At 34.7% G+C, this 22212-nt stretch overlaps 2 protein-coding genes across 5 annotated transcripts in view; both read left to right on the forward strand.

Moving 5' to 3' along the window:
• Positions 1–542: 542 nt before the first annotated feature.
• On the forward strand, positions 543–2713 carry LOC104880366 (putative F-box/LRR-repeat protein At5g41840). Its single transcript, XM_019222114.2, has 2 exons — positions 543–671; positions 1677–2713. Exons 1-2 carry the CDS (start codon positions 543–545, stop codon positions 2484–2486), a joined length of 939 nt encoding a protein of 312 aa, XP_019077659.1. The 3' UTR covers positions 2487–2713.
• A 12979-nt stretch (positions 2714–15692) lies between these two features.
• LOC100243153 (zinc finger CCCH domain-containing protein 16) overlaps positions 15693–22212 on the forward strand; it is a 33706-nt gene continuing 27186 nt past the window's right edge. For 2 of the 4 annotated variants that reach the window (XM_010656726.3, XM_019222269.2), the window contains exons 1-2: positions 15713–16210; positions 16444–16494. The gene's annotated coding sequence lies outside the window, so the exon portion shown is untranslated. Of the gene's footprint in view, positions 16211–16443; positions 16495–22212 lie in introns of all 4 variants that reach the window. The other 2 variants (XM_010656727.3, XM_010656728.3) reach the window with 2 other exon arrangements.

Here is a 22212-nt window from a genome sequence, read left to right on the forward strand (position 1 = left end):
TGTAGGAGGAAGGAGGAATTACTACAACGCGTTGATCGAGATTCCATTGCTGGTGATTACTATTGCAGCAGGGGAATTTTGCCATCAACAGTATCGTTTTTCATGTGAGTTAAAGTTTATGGTTTTTTGGTTTTTTGGTTTTTTCAAACATCTGGGAGGAGAATGAATAATTTTGAGCTTTATGGGGCATGTGGATGCTACGAAGCTGAAATTGATGGGAAGCATGGAAGCCAAGTTCTTGCCCTACAGTAGTAGATAGTCAATGGATTTTATAATTTCCGATCAATTTTCCTTTTGTCCAGTAATCTTCATAACTGTTATCATTATCTTCATTAACAAACCAAGTGAGACTGAGAGTGAGAGAGGAATTAAAAAGTGTACAGTCATTCTCTCCGCCACGTTCTCTCACCGCCACCGCCAGCCCACCGACACCCACACCTTCATCGCCGGAGATAGCCCCGCCGTGATCTCCCTTTCCCTCCAATGCACCTTCACCCATCGCCGCCCTTCCCTTCTCTCATGCCGACGCAACCCTTTCCACCATGCCTACATCGCACCTGTTCCCATGGTACTCGGGCGCATTGGACTCATTCATTATTGATATTGGGTTTCCATTATTGATATTTGGGTTTGTTGATATTTGTTTTGGGCCTTTGCTTGAAGCTTTGTTTGTGGGTTGCAGCGATTTTATTTTCATTTGGGCCTTAGGGCATTGTTATACAATTAACGTGTGGTTTTTGGTTGTATACATTTATTTAATTTGACTAATTATTATTATGTTAGGCTTATTTTATTACTTAATGGAGAAGTGAAATTCTATTTTTTTAAATAAGGATCAAATTTGAATTTTTTTAAAAAAAAATAAAATTATGAAAATTTTACCTTTTCTAAAAAAATGAATGAAAGACATTTTGTTACCAAAGTTTATAAAAATTTGGTTCATAGAAATTTGAAAAAATATATATAAAGGAAAAAAAAAAGGATAAAAACTAAAAAATAATAATTAAAAGATTTAAATTTAATAAATGATTTGTATATGTTACTTGAAACTCAATATTTTATAAAAAGATTAAATAATTTTAAATTGCATGAATTTTTAATTAATTTTAATTATATTTGATTTTTGTTTTACAATTTTATAATAAAATTAAATAGAAAAAAATTAGTTTTTTTAATATTTTTCCTTGGCATTTTTCTTAAACAAAACATACTATTAAAAATTACGAATTTTTAATTTTTAATATTTTTCCCTGGCAATTTTTTATTTTGTATAAAATCAAAATTTGTTTGAATATATTCTAACTTTTTTAAAAAATAATTTTTAAGAATAAAATTCAATTTAGAAACTAAAATATAAGAACAACATTCTTGGAGCATACATACCAATTACTGAATTTGGAATTGCGATAAAATTATTTTAGTAAATTACAAATTTTAATTCGATGTTTTGAAATAGGAAATAGTAACATGGGATGGAACAAAAATCATTGATTGCGAATGCCCCGAAAAGGAAAGTCTTAAAGCATGTTTGTTAACTTACATTAAAATTATTATTATTATTATTATTTAAAAGAATGATAATATTTTAAACTATTAATAAGGAATAATATTATTTTAAATTTTTAAATAAATTTTAATTTATTTAAAAAATGGATATTATATTAAAATAATTATAGAAAGACATATTGATAAGTATCTTGAGTTTACTCCCCACCAGGGAAGTTGCTCGAACCAATTTGCTGTCGAAGGCATGGCGAAAGCTATCTGCTTTTTCCTCTCTCCCAGTTTTGATGTTCGAGTCTGCGGATTTTCTCGCTTCACCTCGCAAAGACACTAACGTCTCCTCCTTTATCAATGTCGTCGATTCCTACCTAAAACTCCGTCAGAAAGACGCAAGTCTTGCGAAACTCCGGCTCCATCTGCATCTCAATGACGTCGAATCGCGTTCGCTGATAGACTCGTGGATCGACGCGGCACTTGAGAGGAAGGTGAAGGAGCTGGATCTATTTATGCTACCCAGGGGAAGGGCGAGAGGAAAACCTTACAGCTTCCCGGCTAAAATTTTTGCTGCCACAACAATTACTGTTCTCAGTTTACGGCGTGTCATATTGGAAATCTGTGGTGATATAGATCTTCCGGCGCTACGAAAGTTGTATTTAGGAGAAATCCGGTGTGATGAACAACCAATTCAGAAACTGATATCAAGTTGCCCTTTGATCGATTGTTTGCACATCGAATCTTGCCACGGGTTACAAAAGCTTCATGTTTCGGGGCTTGCTAATCTACGTAGGCTGGAAGTAATTTGGTGTTATGAATTGAAAAGGATTGAAATCAATGCGCCAAGCCTTCAATATCTCAGCTATCAACAAGGAAAATGCCCGTGTGACGTGGTCTTGAGGGCCTGTGAATTTCTCAGAGAGTTAACATTTTGGTACTCAATTCCAAAATTGTCTCTGGACTTCCGAACCTTGAGGGATTGGGGATAAGGTGCACTCAATTGCAAAGGATTGAGATTTCGCATCATCAGCTCAAGCGATTAGACCTAAGTCTAACTGAAAACCAGAGCAACGCGAAACTCAAGATTGATACCCCAAATCTCCAGTCATTCAAGTATGGTGGCCATAGAATGCCTTTAGCCTCTCTCATATCATCTATGAACACTTCATCTCTACAGGAAGCTGAGATTCATTTTCTCAGCTTTGATAATTATAGCCATCTCAATTGAAAGAATTTTTTGAAAAATTGAAGCATTGTCAAGTTATAAAACTACTCATAAAATCCAAACGGGTAAATTTCCCTTCATCTCATTGATGAAAATTTAAACAGTATAGGATCACATGTTGACATTTAAGCATGCATTGAACGGCAAAAACGGAAACGTTCACCTTGGTTAATTCCGTGAAAGGCCATTTCTTTCTCTTTTCTGGTATTCAGGAAGCTCCTCCAGTGCTTGATGGTGCGAGAATTACGGGTTAATGAGCTCTTCCCTTCTACACCTAGATTCAGTCCAAAACGAGAGTGCGTGCTCTCTTTCAGCCAGCGAGAGAAGCCCCTTTTTATTCTTTTATATATATATATATATATATATATATATATATATATATATATATATATATATATCACACACATTATTTGGACCACCACTTGACTTAATGGGCCAGTCAAGTGAATTAGGATGAGCCCATAAAAAAATCAAGCAACAATATGTGTCCAGTCCCATTATGGACTACAATGCAAAAATAAATAATACTGATTTATGACATTATTAAATTGATTATGTAAGTTCACACATAAAAATTCCAACAATCTCCCACTTGGACTACATAATCAAACATTACAACATACACATAATCATAAATCAATGTCCCATAGAATCTCATCATAAATAAATAATCAAAAGCAATCATATATGCTTCATTGCTTGATTCATAGGGAAATGTACAATAATAGCAATCCTTTCAACAATAACATAGTATTACAATACCAAAAATGGCTCCCACTAACTTAATATAACCTAGGCTTCCAACAACCCCATTTGAGATACATGTTCCTGAAACGCAATTATGGGTAAGCCTTTTGTTAATGGATCCGCCAACATATTTTTTGTGAACATGTGTTCAATATCAATAAGAGACTCTGCCACTTTCTCCTTAACAAAATAGAACTTTACATCAATATGTTTGGAGCGAGAAATACTCCTAGTGTTCTTGGAGAAAGCAACAGCTGCAGAATTATCACAAAATAATTTCAGCGGTCTAGAAATGGAGTCAACAACTCCCAAAGCTGAAATAAAATTCTGCATCCACATAACATGACAACAAGCCTCATAACATGTCACATACTCTGCCTCCATAGTTGAGGATGTTGTAAGTGTCTGCTTGATACTTTTCCAAGATACAGCTCCTCCTGCCATCATAAAAATATAGCCCGTAGTGGATTTCTTATCATCTATGCAGTCAGCAAAATCAGCATCACAAAACCCAACTACATGCTGATATGTCAACATTAAGTTCTTAGTTCCTTGCAAATACCTAAGGACCTTCTTAGCTGCTTTCCAATGTTGACTCCCAGGATTGCTCAAGTACCTTCCCAACATGCCCACAACAAAAGCAATATCAGGACGTGTACATACTTGAGCATACATAAGGCTGTCCACCACAGATGAATAAGGAATGGTCTTCATTTCCTCTCTCTCATCATCATTTTGAGGACACTGAGCCTTTGAAAATTTATCACCCTTCACAATTGGCGCTTTAGTAGATTTACAGTTGTTCATATTGAACCTCTTCAATATCCTTTCAATATAGGCTCTTTGAGACAATTTAAGCACTCCATTAGCCCTATCACGAAGAATCTTTATGCCCAAGACATAAGAAGCCTCACCAAGATCCTTCATGTCAAAATGGGTTGACAACATGTGCTTTGTCTCAATCAACAAGTCAGGATCATTTGATGCGAGTAGTATATCTTCAACATATAAAACAAGAAATATGTAACTACTCCCACTAACCCTCAAATATATGTATCTGTCAACTGTATTCTCTTTAAAACCATTTTGGGTGATAATACTATCAAACTTCAGATACCACTAGATCTTTCATCAACAGAGCTCACATCTTCAAAATATACAACCTTGTCTAACTCAATGATCCTGGTGGTATGAGATGGACAATAAAATCTGGAACCCCTTGATCCAATGCAATAACCAACAAAGAAACCACTGATGGTTTTAGGATCAAGTTTCTTTGACTGTGGATTATATGGCCTAACCTCAGCCTTACATCCCCAAACATGGAAATGATGAAGGCTTGGTTTCTTCCCTGACCATAGCTCATAAGGTGTCTTAAGCACAGATTTACTGGGCACTTGATTCAAAATATATGCTGCAGTCCTTAAGGCTTCACCCCACAGAAATTCTAGTAAAGAGGAATTGGACAACATGCACCTCACCATATCTAACAATGTGTGATTCCTCCTTTCTGCAACCCCATTCTGTTGAGGAGTGCCTGACAATGTATATCTCGCATCAATGCCACATTCCAACAGAAACTTAGCGAATGGTCCAAAATTCCATCCAGTCTCATCATATCTCCCATAATACTCACCATCTCTAACCAATCTCTCTAATCTTTGCCTAGAAAAATGACCTAGGCGTTTGTGCCACAATATGGAAGAACTCAAATTTACTTGGCTTATCAACTCTCAAAGCCCAGTCCAAAATGTGCATAGCCATATGCACATTGAAAGACTCAAAACATTCCTCAAAATTATTCCAGTAAGAGGTTTGATGGCAGACAATTGCAGAGTAATACCAGGATTGCTAGTAGCTGGAAAATAGCAAAATTAAGCAATATGCATGTTACTACAAAATCATGCATTTGCTAGTTTCCAAAATTTCTCAATTTAGCAACAGCTTGGAATTTTGAAAATTCCACGGCGGTAAGGACAACTAATTAAATATCACAACCAAGATGCACTAATTTTATTACCGAAAGGGCAAAGAAAATTAGTACGATTCATAATATAAAATTAATTTCCTTCACCAATCCAAGCATCCTACCAAATATTATAATCATCGATAGGACAATCACAATACCCGTATGCACCTTAGTTATCACAATAATAAAACAATCAAAAGAGGGAGATAAAATATCTCAACAAAGACAATTTGACATATATAAGATCACGATAGGCAACCACACATATGTTCACAATTGTCATGAATAAAATTCAAAATATCTTAATTTTCACAATTTGACACACTTGGAATTGCGATAGGCAATCACACAAGTGTGCTTCATTGCCTCAATAAATTGAAATATTTAACAAAATTGACATAGGACAACATTATTGATATAAGGAAAAAAATTATACCATAAAGAACAATAATAATAATAATTGTCCCAATAAAGTCAAATTTAACAAATGCATAATAATTCTAGCATATGCACAATCAATCCAAGAATACCAAGGCAACAAACAAAAAAAAAAAAAAAATTTGTTTTGTTTTGTTTGTTTGTTTTTTTTTTTTTTTTTTTGACGTCATCACGTCACTATTCATCTCCTTCTCCAGCTGAACACGGCTTGGTGCAGGAGAAAAAAAAATTTTCCTTTTTCGGCCAAAATTTTGGGCATTTTTCGACAAAAACCGCTTAGATTTCCATCCTCAAACATCAAACCTTCAATCTAATCCCAAAATTTGCACAAAAAACGCATAATAGGAAGAACCAAAGCAAGCCCTAATTCTCGAAATCCCACCAAACAAGCTCCAAAAATCAAATAAAATGATGGGTTTTGCTCCAAAAAATATTCTCTACAAGTTTCCAACAACAATCGGGCTTGAAAACAGAGAATCAACATCAAACGAGAAATAAAATTCCAAAAAAAATGGCTTCCACAATAGGAAACGGGAAACCCAAAAATTAACCCAAAATTGCAGCTCAAATGTCATCCATGCTAGCTCTGATACCAATTGATGAAAATTTAAACAGCATAGGATCACATGTTGACATTTAAGCATGCATTGAACGGCAAAAACGGAAATGTTCACCTTGGTTAATTTCGTGAAAGGCCATTTATTTCTCTTTTCTGGTATTCAGGAAGCTCCTCCAGTGCTTGATGGTGCGAGAATTATGGGATAATGAGTTCTTCCCTTCTACACCCAGATTCAGTCCAAAACGAGAGTGCGTGCTCTCTTTCAGCCAAAGGAGGAAGGAGCAGGGAGCCAGTCAGCGAGTGAAGCCCTTTTTATTCTTTTATATATATATATATATATATATATATATATATATATATATATATCACACACATTATTTGGACCACCACTTGACTTAATGGGCCAGTCAAGTAAATTAGGGTGAGCCCATAAAAAAATCAAGCAACAATATGTGTCCAGTCCCATTATGGACCACAATGCAAAAATAAATAACACTGATTTATGACATTATTAAATTGATTATGTAAGTCCACACATAAAAATTCCAACACTCATCTCATCTCTCTCTCTTTTCTGTCAAAAATCTTTCTTATGAATCATTGCTTATTTCGGCTTGCTTGATTGAAGGAGCTCATTCTTCCCAAAAAGTTGAGGCCAATTTTATCTCCCCCTGTTTATGATATCAAGCATCTAAACATAATAGTAAATTACCGTTGTAGATACCAGTACATCATAAATTGCTTGATTTGGATGTATCACCCTCAAACTTTATCCATTTCATCAAGGACCAACCCCAAGTCTTTAAATGTAATAAATTTTCTTCCTTAATGTTAATTTAAATTCGGCTTTATTTGAATTAATTTATATAGAAAGTTAAATAATTTTTTTAAGCGTTGTGAAAATTATATCATTAGAAACTTTTATTTAGCTTAAGACAGAGCTTTTGATTTCTTAGAAATCGATCCAAACAAGGGCCTTAGTCTAACTATGATGTTAAAATGTGATTACAATGCAAGTCATATATAACAAGTTTAACAACAAAGAAGAGCACCCCAAGTGTTGCACAACTTGTACCACCAAATGTTGGCGACATTATTTGGAAGATGTTCAAATTGATGGTGATGAAAGCAGATTGGAAATTAACGAAATTACTGCGATGCCAGAGTCATCTACATTTATGAATTGTGAAGTTAGGTTTAGATTAAAATGGAGATCTCAACTACTATACAATATTAGACTTCTTTACACTCTTTATATAAATTGATGGGATTTGCATAAGACTTGATATTTGGACAGCTCCTTATGAATGTCCCTGTCATAAGGTTTATAAGCCTTCAAAATGCATGTGGAGATTAAATTTTTTGACTTCCCATACTTTATGGGAGCATTAGTTGTAGTGTTTGGCATGTCCTCTTTTATAAAATTTCACCTATCCCTGTATATGGTTGTCCAGAATGCCTCAATGCCTTTAACCATGCTTCAACACTGATTTCTTATTCTTCATTTAGTTTTTGGTTCCTTATAAATCATTCAGTGGTCAAGATATTCTGGCCATCCTTATGATAAAAAAAGTTGCTCCATGCATTTGATAACTGATTTTTCTAACAAAATTTTTAAAAAACATATTTTAATTAAAAAACACTTCTAATGAAAACATTCCTACTTTTGGAGATATCAAACATGATTACTTTTGAAGGATGTTTGAAGGATCTAACATAGTAGTTGGCCATTGCAAGCATGTCTATAACCACATGACCAATGAATGTACTTCCAAATTTTAAATTTTCAATTTATTTTACAATGGACATTACATAATAAAACTGCAAAATAACCTTGTAAAGAAATATTAGCATTAACAATATAAACAGAAAACCGAGGCACCCATATTTTCAGGCTATGGCTCAAGGGTAAGGTGGTGGAAAATAGGTAGGCAGATAGGCTATCAATTGGTGCATGAGAGGCTATCAAGTTGGTAAGCTGGCGAATGGAAGTAAATTATAATAAAAATTGGTATATATAAAAGGATGAAAATATCAGCGATTATGGATATATCGGAAATATCAAAAAAATATCGATGGATATTTTTTTTCACAAATATCGATGGAGCGAAAATTATTTAAAATTCATAGGAATGCTTGGAAAAACTCTAAAAAATGATAAAATAAGTAAGAATACACATTTTTAAAGTTATTTTGTAATTGTAATTGACATAAATATAATCAAGAAGAAAAACATCGGTAGACAGAAATATATCGATAGATTCGATATTTGAATTTTAAGAATAATAAATATGAATTTTGAAAATGTATAAAGTTAAAATTGAGTTAAGAAATATTTGATTTTATTGAATAAAAATAATTTATACATAAATATAATACATATCATATTGCAATAATCCTTAGTATAAAAAAAAAAATCGATGTTGTTTTATCATATTGTTACACGAAGGAAACTCATGTTATTGAAGATAATATTTATTTAAAAAATTTTAAAATACTTTTTTAACAACATGTTTTATTAAATTTTAAATAAAAAATTAAATTAATTTATATAAAATATTTTATTTAAAATTTTATTAAAAATATGTGATAATAATTTTTTCTATTAATATTAATTTATTTAAATAATTAAAATTAGTAATAATTTATTTTATCACATCAATTTTAATTTATTAAATATCACGATAAAAATCGAAATTTCAATCCTAGTAGTGATTTAATAAAAATAAAGATGGATAATTAATAATTATTTATAGCAAGAGAGAGAGAGGAATATTGTTCTTATATGATTTGTTTCTTCTTTTTTTTTTTAAATCTCTACTAAAACTAAAAATCAAGAGGGCCACCCACTTCTCTCACTCGGTCATCAAGAAGCCCTTTTCTGAAGTTGCCATCCAGAGCAGAGAATCCCTAAAAAGGGCCTATTTTCCTCTGCCACTCTCAATCCTCGCAGGTACTAATCTAATCATGTTTTTATTTTTTTTTGCCCCCGTTTGATTCCCAAGAAAATCCACCCCCCATTCGATTTCCGGGAAAATTCATCATCGTTTGATTCCCGAGAAAATCCATGGAAAACCCCCAAGGAAAACCAAAAAATTTGTTTTTTTTTGCTCCCTGTGTTTTCTGGATCTGTTCCAGGGGTCTCTTTGCTTTTGTGCCATTGGATTTCAATTTCACGAACCCTAAATCCACGATTTTTGAGCCGGGCTGAAAAACACAACCTGTGCGCGGGCTGGACTGATAGGAAATATCGGGAAAATTCCCGAAAATTTTCCCGAAAAATCTGTAAAAATACTTGTGTCAAATAGGTTGCCGAAAATTTTCGACATTTCAATCCTTGCAGTACATATATTAGAGGTTGTCAACTGTCAATGTTCTGGAATTGGGACTGGAAGAGTTGGTTGCTGTAAGCTTTTGATTTTTCCGATGTTATCACCAGGCTATGTCAATTGTCACGGTGGTGCTGCCACTATGGATAAAAATAGTTTTCTGTCATTACTTCTTAGTAGGTAAAAGTTGCTCTCTATCATTACCTCTACCCAGTTTCAGCAGCAGAACGGGGGAATCAAATTAGCTAACCCGTGTAACTATAACTATGGTCAGTTAGTAACTACAGTTAGTTGGTAACCAGAGTTATAGCTAACCCGTGTAACTATAACTATGGTCAGTTAGTAACTACAGTTAGTTGGTAACCAGAGTTAAATTCTAGAAGTTTTGATATAAAAACATATGTAAATCAATCAGGTGATCAGGTGAGTGGAAGTGAAGAACACGTTTCCAGAATTTCTTTTCTCTTCTTTACTCTTTTATTTTTTCTTCACCAAGAATGGTATCAGATATTCCACCCAACTACAGTTCAGAAAAGAAAGAAGGAAAAATGCTGAGGGTTGTGCTTCTTGCATCAGCTCATTTGCATAAGAGGGTGGCACCGATGATGAGGAAATGAACTATTTCTTTAAAGTAAACATTCAATATTGTTCATCATTTGTTGTTTGATTTAACATTGATGTGGTTTTGTAGTTTAATATTTTAGTTTCTCTTACCTTGCTGGGAACAATGTGGATGGGTTTCTCAGAAGTATATCCGTTAACATCGGAGTTCAAGAAAAAGCCTCCGGGGAAGTAGGAGAAAAACCAAGTGAACATATCTCCTACAGTGGGTAGTATAAGCGTCATCCTCTATTATTTCTACTCTTTCTCTCCTTGCTTCTATTATTGTTTGTTTCTTGGTTTTGTAGTGTGATAGGTGCGAGCGGTAGGGGATTATCTCACTGGTCCTGGACATAGACGCCCACCGAGGGGAGATGATTTTATAGGCGTGCCATTGATGGTGTTCGATTATGATGGAATCCTCTCAATGACACATCTGTAAAATCATCTTCCCTCAGCGGGTGTCCATGTCCTGGGACCAGTGAGATAGTCCTCTACCTCTCGCACCCTTCACACTGCAAAACCAAGAAACAAGCAATAACACAAGCAATGCTATCGTTGATGGGGAGTATATTGAAATCAACATGCGAGAAGCTCGCCAAGTTCGAACCCTACAATGGATGACAGAATGCTTGGTTTTTAGTTTAGGCATTTTATGTTGGTTTTTAGTTAACCAGGTCGTTTCTGTTTTTTCTTTTTGTTCTGTTTCATTTTCGTTTTCTCTCTGTTTGTAATCCCTTTTCTATTATCAGTATCAAACATTTCGATTCCTTATGACTGAAACTTGTCGTTCCAATCCAAGAGAGCCCTAGTGGAGTGAGCAATAAAATAAAAACCAGGAAAATTTGTCCCACTAAAAAAATATAAATTTAATTTTAACAAATAAAAATAATGACAACTAAATATTATTATAAAAAAAAATCATCATTAATTAATTACGAATATTTTATACTATTTCAATATTCAATATTCTCGGGCTTGAATTTGTTTGGCCAAAATGGGTGCATGGGCCACCAATCACCCGCATCTTTTGTGTGGGCAAACCGCAATATAAAGGTATTTTATTCCTGGTACCATTCTGGATCAACCTAGGAAACTGGGAGAACAAAATAGAACATGGTCCCATAACCTTAAGGTTAAACTGTCAGGATAACACTACTATGCTATTTATTTCTTTATGTAAACATTTTCATGTTAGGTAAAAAAAATTCCTCCCAAAATTTTTATAATAATAAAAATGCAAATAATTTAAAGTAACATGATATAATTTTTTTTAAACTTATAAAACAATAAGATATATAAATTTTAATATATATATATGAATTAAATAAATTTTAACAAATAACTTCACATTTAAATATTATATATATTTTATTTAATAAAATGTTAAAATGTTAATGTATCTATATCTTAATATGATAATATTAAAAATACAAAAAAAATAAATATTACTAATTTTTAATTTCTTTACATACTAAAACTTTTTTATAAATGTTTTAAATTGTAATAATATATAAATTATGTATTTATGACATGATCGATTCAACCATCGATATAACCAATAAACCATAAAATGATAACTTTTCCAGTTCTTTGATTAGTTCGATTATGAAAATACTAAAATAATAAATCAAATACTATAGTAAGAAAAAAAAAATTATTGTGATATAGACTATCGCACAAAGACCATATTAGAGATACAATTATCATATTCAAATGGGAAAAGACATAATCATCATATTCACTAATTGATTAATCAAGAAAGAGGACTATAATATTTTAATTTATTATATAGTTAATAAATCAAATATTACAGTAAAGAAAAAGATTATTGTGTTATAGACTATCACACAAAGATCATATGAGAGATACGATTATCATATTCGGATGAAAAAAATACAATTATCATATTCACTAATTTATTAATCAATAAAGAGGACTATACTACTTTAATTTATTATATATAACTATATAATAAACTATCTTTTATATTTAAATTCTAAAATAAGATTTTGGTGTTAAAAGCATTTAAGAATAATTTTTAAATTTTACTTTTTAACAATTATTTTCAAAAATATTATCAAACTAATTTTTATATAAGTATTTTTTTTTAAATGAAAATATGATAGTTGTTACTTTAGTGTATTTTGGTAAGGAAAAAAAAAAGGCATATTCTTAACATCACATTCCACTTCTATGAAATGACACCGTTTCAAAGCTGCAAAACATTACACCCAGTTCATACTAAAAGCTATTATTTTTCAAACATCCATTACCTCCCTCACCCAAATCCTCATCCATGGCCTCTCACTTCAAACCCGCCTTATGTCCTAGTTGATCAGCCTCAATTCAATTGATTATACTCGTTTCATCCTTGATCAAACCCTTTCTTCTTGATCAAAGCCTACACCCTCCACGACTCTCCACAAAATTCCCTATTTCTCTATCTCTAAATACTTTAGAATAGTGCTAAACAAAGTAATTTCACATATCCATTTGTCCTAAAAGCTTGTTCCATCCTTGGTCAGGTGCTTGACGATGAACAAATTCATAGTCTCTCCTACCCCTTCTATGGATAACAGTCTCAGCTTTATGGGTCTTTGAAACGTCCCTTCAAACCCATATTTTTCAGCTAAATAAAAGGGCAAGTGATCAGTGCAAGGAGGAACCAAAAAAGAACCATTCAACAAACCATTAATCCTTGCAATTGAATTATAAGGAGAATCGGATTAATGGGACATGGGATAGAGAGAGAGAGAGAGAGAGAGAGAGAGAGAGAGAGAAAGAGAGAGGTTGTCGTTGAGAATTGTAACAAACGTGGCATACCATATCACATGTTCCAAGATCACGACCCAATATGTTAGCATCAAGATATATGCGACATCTGTCAATGATTACCTAGCTAGTTGTCTTTGCTTTAAGGTTGTTGAGAACAACCTATTTAAAGGTGGGATTAATCAATACAAACATCAACAAATAGTATTCTATTTTGACACGAAGTAAAATTAATAAATATTAATATTAATAATATAATTAATAAAATTTATTTATTTTAATTTTATGTGTATACTTTTTGGTTTAACTTGTGATACTATCTTTTTTTTCAAATAGAAAATCCAGTATCAAAGCCGCTTATTTTGATTGTATGTTTAGAAAATCAAAATCGTTAAACAACATTTAAAAATACTATTAGGCTCTGGTAGTGATATCCATCGAACAAAAACTTCAAATTGTTAAAATATAATTCGTTGACCAAGAGTACAATCAAATGAGCCCAAAGCAATTATGATACCATCAATAAATCTTAAAAATAAATACCTAATTGATCATTTTTATTTTTATTTTTGTTAATTAGATGGTTACTGCGGATCAGTTTATCAAATTACAAAAACATTCTAAAAAGAATGTCACCTAGCTTGAATTTTTTTTTTCCCCTCAATTCATATATTCAACTCTCTCAACTAAAGACCAAGGATACAACAATAAAACCATACACACAATCAAATTGGCATTCAAAAGAATCAATATAACACATTAAGTGATGATGAAGGTCCAACTACCTAAATAGGATGGCCACAAACACAAACATAAATTGAAACCGAGTCCATTTCCTTCTCTACCTACATATTTCACAAGCTGACACAACGAAAAAAATAATACACCATTTTTTTTTAGACTTTCAACATCTATGCTAAAAAAGGATGAAGACAAATAAAGGAAATCCATCATCTAAATCTAAAACGTGGAAAATAAGATAAAGGCGTGAATTTTTTAAATTTTCATACTTCTAAGATCCATGTAATCCCAATCAAACACATATACATCTCAAAACAACAACACCAACTTCCTAAAATTGAACACGAAACTTTGAAAGAAACCTATAAATATTCAAACTTTAGGGCATCATAGATCCAAAGAAGCCCTAGAACATAGAGAAGGTTTCACAACAAGAGACTGACCTCTCAATTAAAAGGAATAAAACAAAAATTACATGATGATTCACATTTAAAAACTTGGTTAGCTTGAAATCCTGAAATAGTCTCCTACATTCAACTTCTGTCATCAAATCAACCAACCCACTTCCTTAAAACCAGTGACATACACAAAAACTAATTCAAAATTTGAACAACCCAAATTTCTTAGTTTGCTCTACCATAGGAAAGGAAAAAATAAACTCAAATCGATAAACATACTCATCAGAAATACAAATCCAATTAAATAAACACTTCAAATTGCGAAAAACTTTGCTCCATAAATCATTCTCGTCTCAATGTAAAAACCTATATGCCAAAATTTGAGACACAACTAGTTGAGAAAAAAAGCTAGACAAATAGGAGATTTGAGTGAATGTGAAAGCAAATGTAAGAGAAAGAAGGAATGGGTTACCTCGAGGGAGAAAATTTGAGCCTTCAACCCCACAAAAGCGACTCCCTCTATCACTCACTCCTCTCAATGTCTAGCAAAAATGTGTCTTTCATACTCCAAAACACTCACTATATGTCTCCACAAATCTTAGAGAAAAAATGGTGTGATGACAGCAAAAGAGAGTAGTGTAAGAAAAGACCCAAATGATGGACCTGACGAGGATGTGGTTGGCTGGAAACATAGTGGGGTTAGGGCAAACTGAAAGCATGAAGTTTTGGGAAAATTGGTATGATCAGGTTCAGATGGTCAAATTTTGATTTTTGTGTTTTTCAATGGTTCAGTTTTGCTTTGTGCTGACATGGACTCGAGGATGTTGCTGGCTTGGAGACCTGGAAGGCCAATCTCGGCACAAAAAATGGAGCCAACTCAAAGTGCATAAAAAAATATATTACTTTCCACATTAAAAGTTGGTTCTCATATTTCATAAAGTTGGGTTCCAAAAACCATATATTTCCCAAATGGCCGCATTAAAACACAAGTTTCCCTTGAATTTAACTTGGGACAATCATTTTCAATACTTTAATTGGAATGAGTTTGAATCAATTTGAGACGATCATTTTCAAAACTTTAGTTTTTGTAATTCACAGCCAATTTGGGTTGAGTTTGAGTCAAAGTTCAAATGACTTGAGCCTAACTTGAACCCAATTTAATATATTATCATATATAATAATACTCATTTTCATATTAGATTTTTTTTAAAATATTAAATTTTATTATAACATATACTCTTTCATTTGTTAGAAAAATACATAAATTCATTTTTATTATTTTAAAATATTTTCCTATTTACTATTTAAAAATTTATATAAATATATAAAAAATGTTTTTTTTAAATAAATTATAAATAGATTTGAATAATGTAATTTGGTTAAATGTCTAACTCGAACAATCCGCGGTTAACTCGTTTCGTTCCAACTTAATATGAGAATTAGTTGGATTCAACTTAAGTTGAAAACCTGTCTGAGTGAAAGTCCGATTGGGTTGGGCTCTCGGGTTACCGATCATCTCGGACATTTTGCAGCCCCTTTTTAGGCGTTGCCCCAGTCTCTTGCGTTCATCCTAATTCCGGTACCCACTGAAACCCTTGCTTGAAAAACAGAGACCAGTCGTTACTCTGATAGCCGGTGGTCGCTGCAGTCTCTGGCTCCACTATCCCCGACAGGTACACCTCACTGCAATCACCTCCACAGCCGTTCCTAGCCGCTTCTAGCTGCTCTCATATCCACCATCGTCATTCATCTCCGGCAAGGCGCCAACGAGAATAGCTTTCGTTTTCTGGTGCCTTTGGATATACCATCACGACTGTCATCTCACCGACGGCCACCGCTTCCCTGCCATCATTACTCTTTCTGTTCCATAGTTCTGGCACCAGCAGCACCATTGCAGTCAATGACTACCAACAATAAGCAACATTATTTCAGGTTTATATAATTCCCTGCTCCATTTAGTTTTCTCATCATGACTCTTCGGTTTTTTCATTGCCTTTCATCTGGTTTTCACTCTCTGATTTCTCGCCTATCATCTGTGTTTATTTTTATTTTTTATTTTTTGTTGCCTTTCATCTGATTTTCACTCTCCCATTTTCTCTGATTTTCACTCGCTTTTTCACTCTCCGATTTTCTCTGATTTCTTGCCTATCATCTGGTTTTTTTAGGGCATTCCTCAGAGAATTTAGAGGCAGATTTTAGGGTTCGACTGTTGCCAGGTATGACTTCTACATATTTTGCTCTTTACAACACCTATTTTGGTGTCGTGTTCAAGTTGATTGAGTGTTAGGCATTTAGTATTCAATCGATTTCCCCACTTCTTTTCTAATTTCTTCTGTTTTTTCTGGTAGGGTTTTGAGTTGTCAATATTCAGACGTTCCTTAAACGATTTGCTTAAGCATAGTGTGCAGAGAAGACTTCTCTTATTCATTTTTTTTAAATGATTTGCTTTGCAATCAGTGAGACTCTTGTGACCACTCACCCCACTTAAAAAAAAAATACCCTAACGCATGTTTTAATATATTCATAAAAAATGGAATATTAAATGCAACTGATTATTAAAATTTATTTAACTGATTATTAAAAATATAAAAAACCATAGTAAAAATCATGTTAATGAGTTTTTTTAAATATATTTTTATAATAATTAAATATAAAAGAGACATAAACTTATAAATATTTTTGAGCCCATCAAGGTAACCTAGTTGATCCAGGCGAATGTTGGGAAGTGTGGTCCTAGTAAGAGGCATATGGTCCCGAGTTTGAATTCTGCCATTGATGATATCTTGATTTACCCCATGTTGGTTGTTTCGGGTGTGGTCAGCACCCTAAGTTCTACTATTATTACCTTATGTCACAAACCTTTTTGATAAGTACCCTATGCCACAAATTTTGTCATATATTTATAAAATTGTTTTATTACCCTACTAATAAATGGTATCGGCTTAACTCAACTGATTTAAATAGCCATGTCATGTGTAGTTCAGTATGGTTCTATTTTCTTAGGTTTAGAATAGTGAAAATTTTTTAGGTTTTACTTGTATTTCTTCTTTCCCTACATTTTCCTAGCAACCAAGCGGAGCCTAAATATTAATATAAATCCAACCCAACTCTAGAGTGAACCTTTTATAACAACATTATACTTATTAAATGATCAAAGTAAAACATCAAATTAATTCCAGTTGGGAGAGTTGCTAATGTGGAGGGATCAACTTTTGTGTTGGGCTGTTAGGCGGGGAATCTAACCAATAAATACTTAGGCCTGCCTTTTGGGGGGCTCCTTACAAAACAATTAAGGGTTTGGAACATGGTGGAGGAGAGGTTTAAAGAAGGCTTGGTGCATGAAAAAGGCTATAGATACATATGTGTGTGTGTGTGTGTATCAAAAGGAGGGATACTTTGATCAAAAGTATGCTGTTTAGCCTACCTAGTTATTTCATGTCTCAGTTCATCATTTTGAAAAAGATGAGCTTAAGATTGGAGTAAATTCAAAGAGATTTCCTTTGAGGTCCACACTTGTGAAAAAACCCCATTGAGTGAATTGGTTTTTTGTCAACTCAAACAAAAAGAATGGGGGCCTGGTTTTTTGCCAGCTCGAATGAAAAGAATGGGGGCTTTGACATTAGAAATCCATTCACTTTAAACAAGGCTCTCCTTGGTAAGTGGAGTTGTAGATTCACAATTAAGAGAGAATCCCTTGGAAATAAGCTAAAATAAAATATTTTGGGGAAGAAGGGGGATGGTGCTCAAGGGGTGTGAGGGATGGTTCTAGGGTGGGGTTATGGGAGACAATAGAAACAGGTGGGAGGTCTTTAAAAGTAAATCTCACTTCATAGCTGGTAATAGAAGAAGGGTTAAATTTTGGATAGATAGATGGTGTGGAGACTTATATTTGGAAGTCTTTACCAACATTATTCTCTATGACATCCTAAAGATCCATGCATAGCAAAGATGTGGGAGCAAGTTAGGGAGGGAGTTTGGTGGAGTCCTTGCTTCTCAAGATAGTTCTAGGACTGGGAATTGAAAGAGTGACACATTTCTTATGAAGATTGCAAATGAACTTAGTTAAGAGATATGAGAAGATAGAATGAGTTAGAAGGAATCTAAGTGTGTCGAATAGATGCTTTATGTGCAAAGATGAGGAAAATCAATTGATCATATGCTTCTTTATTTGCGCTAAAGCAAGTATTAGATGGTAGCTGGTTTTTTCTCTATTAAGTGTGGTTTGGGTGATGCACTTTACAGCAGAGGATTCTTTTGAGTTGACATGGATCATTCATTCATGAGAAAAAATGGAAAAAAGCTTGGAGGGCCGATGGAAGAAAAAGAAGGTCATTGGAAGATGTTGAATTGTTGGATTAGGCAATTAAATCTTTTCTAGGAGATAATCATTCATTGACCATGATAAACTTTGTTGATTGGTTTAGCTTTGAGAAGGAATTGGTTTTTTTTTTTTTTTGGTTTTCTCTCTTCTATGGGCTTGCTTATTGTATATATCATTTGTACTTTGCTACACTCTTTGCTTTGGTGTTGTATATATATTTGCTGTGTCTATAAAAAAGGAAAATAATCAAAGCTAAAAATTGAAAGAGTAACCCTAAAAAAACCAATGGGACCAGGAGTATCCAATTCCTCCCCATCTACCCATGTTGACACATGGGTATGGGTGTGGGATCCTTGTTGGACATTCCTCAGTTTTGAGTATTTGATTTGGTTGATTTACCTTTTATTTTCAAGTTCTTTGATAGATAATTACATAAAAAAACCTTTTATTTTCAAGTTCTTTGATAGATTATTACATTAAAAAAAGAAAAAGAAAAAGAAAGTTAAGAAGGGATAAGAAAGTGGGGTGAATGAGGTTTCTCTACCGGAGGTTTCCATTAAGGTGAATGAGGTTTTCGACGAGGGAAAAAGTGGGGTGTCTAAAGGTTTAAGGTTGGAAGGAAAGGAGCTTTTTGGCGGAGGAAGGATCTCTGAGGGTGGACAGCTTGGTCTAAAGACCAGGTGGGTAGGGTTGGTGACTAAAAGGCCATTGGGTGGGCCTGCTAGCACATGGAAGCTGTCACACACGCAATTTCTAGGTTGAGTTTTTGCGTTTGTGCAGCGTCTAGGCACACCCTAGACTAGCCTTTCCTCAAGCCACAAAGCACACAATATTTACAGGGCTCTCCCCAACTTGAATCTCATTGATTTCCAACAGATTACAAGGGCTCTCTGCAAGGACTCCCACAATCTCACTGGGTAGTTCACTTGCCTTTAGGAGGCACGAGGCTCTCCTTTTATAGAGGCTGCAACAAGCAGTCCTAATCCCACTAGGTAACTGACATTTGAGTCCTAGTCTGACTCTGATTCCAAGCTCAACAGACACCACCTTGAGTAGAACTCGGAGTCCTATTCAATCTCAAACTCCCAAGCCACAACCTGCTGCATCAAGACTCAGTCTTCCAATCTGATTTATAGTCTTTGTGTGTTTGGAGTCCCTCTCCTCCTGCATCAGGTCTCTGTCTCCCACTTTGACTAGAAGTCCCATGCCAGTGGGAGTCTCCCCTGCTATATGTACCAGCCCACAGTGCTTGCTGCTGCAGATGATCGCACCTTGCTTGGCTCATTCCAATGCCAAAACGTGTTGGCTCAGTTGCCTGCTCAAGACTCATGTTGTTGCATTAGTGTGTGTTGGGCTTACGCATCAAGACCTTTGCTGCTGAGGCTGTGCTCGTCCTTGTTGAAGGACAAGTGAGTAAACTCGATGTGTATTGGGTGGAGGTTGCATCAATAAGATTTTTCCATGAATGGCAGCATAACTATCATTCAATCCCATGAGAAACCGCATGACTCTCTCTTTCTCATCCCTTTCCTTAAGTTTCTCCAACCCTCCACAAGAGCAGGATAGCACTTCATGATAGGATGAAAGTTCATCCCAAAAAGCTTTAAGCTTTGTGTAGTAAACCGAAATTGATTGCTGCCCCTGCCTATGTTCCACGATGTCTCGTTTGATTTGATGAATTCTTGAATCGTTTCCTTGAGAAAAATGTTCTTGTAGATTTGCCTAGATTTCTGCTGCAGTTTCGACATAAATCACCACTTCTGGCTATGTCTGCATGAATGGAATTCAATAACCATGAGATTACCATATCGTTGCATCGTTGCTAGGAAGGAAAACTATCATCTGTTGAAGGAGGTGGTTTAATGGAACCTGTGATGAATCCAATTTTGTCTTTAGCACTCAAATTGATTCTCATAGCCTGACTCCATGTGCTGTAGTTATCTCCTTCAAGTACCTTGGAGACAAGTACCATACCTGGGTGGTTGGAGTGGAGTAGAGAGAAGGGATCTAAGGCTTCTATGGTAGCCTTGGATGATGTCAATCCCATTTTGTTGATGTCCATGGCAGCAGCTGTAACAAGGAATTAAGTTGCGGAAGCGTTTGGAATAATTCAGAGTCACTAGGTTTGGTGCTCTGATACCATGTGAAAAAACAGAGTAAAACAGAGTATTTGGAAATCTTTAGTATATTGAACATATCAACTTACGGGGAAGAAGATACATATATACAAAACATCGATTAGCCTATTCCAGGAATCTATGTGCATACGGATCAATTACAATCAGTCAAAAATAATCTCCTATATACAATCAAATCTCATCCTGAAATTATGGGATTCTTGATTCTTTTCCCGTAATACTGTCCCCTCAACTGTAAGTAGATCTCTATTGAACTTAAAAAAATCCTATCATTCTGTTGAATAAAATCATCCAAAGAGTGGTAAGCAACCTACAATTCCTCCTAAATCCCTTGGAAAGCCCAATGCAAGCTAAATGATTTAAAATCACTATTTTATTTTCATTTTTAGTGAAAAGATGTGACACACGCATTTTGGAAAAGATGCAACTTACACCATTTGTTGCATGGGTTCAGGTGTTGGTATATATACATGTCCGATCCTTAAAGTTCCCAAATTTTAAGATATGAGAAATAAACTAAAAACTAAAAAGGATTTCAATGAAGGACATAGGTACTTGGGCATGACTAAAGATTATATAGTTGCATGATTAAGGTCTGATTGGTTTATGTAGAGTTATATTTATTTTGTCATTTATTTTTCAAATGATGTAAAAAAAAATGAGCGAGAGAGAGAGATCGAGAGAGTCTGCGGGTGAGGGAGTGAGAGAGATTGACAGCAATGGAAAAATGCATCGCGCGGAGAACAGGCGGAAACGGAAAACAATCAGTTTCGAAGTGGAGTCCAAGGCATTCGAGCTGGAAATGGTGGAGAAGGGAGGGACAACCCTAACCATAACAGAGAGCAAGAAAGGAGTATCGTCCTGGGTGCGTATGGGTTTGAACAGTGTAGGGCTACTCATGGAAGGTCTCCAACAGTGCATCGAGGATAGGAGGGATGGAAACTGGGAGAAGAGATGGAAGGAGAAGGGTCGAAGCTTCTCCATGGTGCGCGTATACAACAGGGCTGGATGTTTCCTGCGGGTAGGGGTAGTTGATGAGGTATCAAAGAGATACAGCATTTGTATCCCTAAGGGCAAAGGAAGTAAAGGGGGCTGGACGGCGATGGTGGAAGGGTTGTGCCAGTTGGGTATCATCGCTGATAGAAAGGTACAGCAGGAAGGAATGAGGATTTCGGGAAGGTCGAGCCCGGAAAAAGTGAAAGGAAGGTCGTTCGTGGACATGGTGAAAGCTTGGGGGGACAAGGAGCCCAGTCCCATACGAGTGGAGGTGGGACGGGAGGAGATTAGCAGAAACATTAGCAGATTGAAGAACTGCTTGATTGGAAACTGGGACCCTAAAAACGAAATAGGGGAAGATTTGGAAAATCTGGGCTGGAAAATGGCAAAGGCTTGGGGATTGAAAGGTAAAATGGGGATTGCGAGTATGGGTAAAGGGCGAGCTCCTCTGGAATTCGAGCTCGTGGAAGAAGCAAGAA

The sequence above is a fragment of the Vitis vinifera genome, chromosome 9 (assembly GCF_030704535.1).
Source record: "Vitis vinifera cultivar Pinot Noir 40024 chromosome 9, ASM3070453v1".
Taxonomy (NCBI): Eukaryota; Viridiplantae; Streptophyta; class Magnoliopsida; order Vitales; family Vitaceae; genus Vitis; species Vitis vinifera.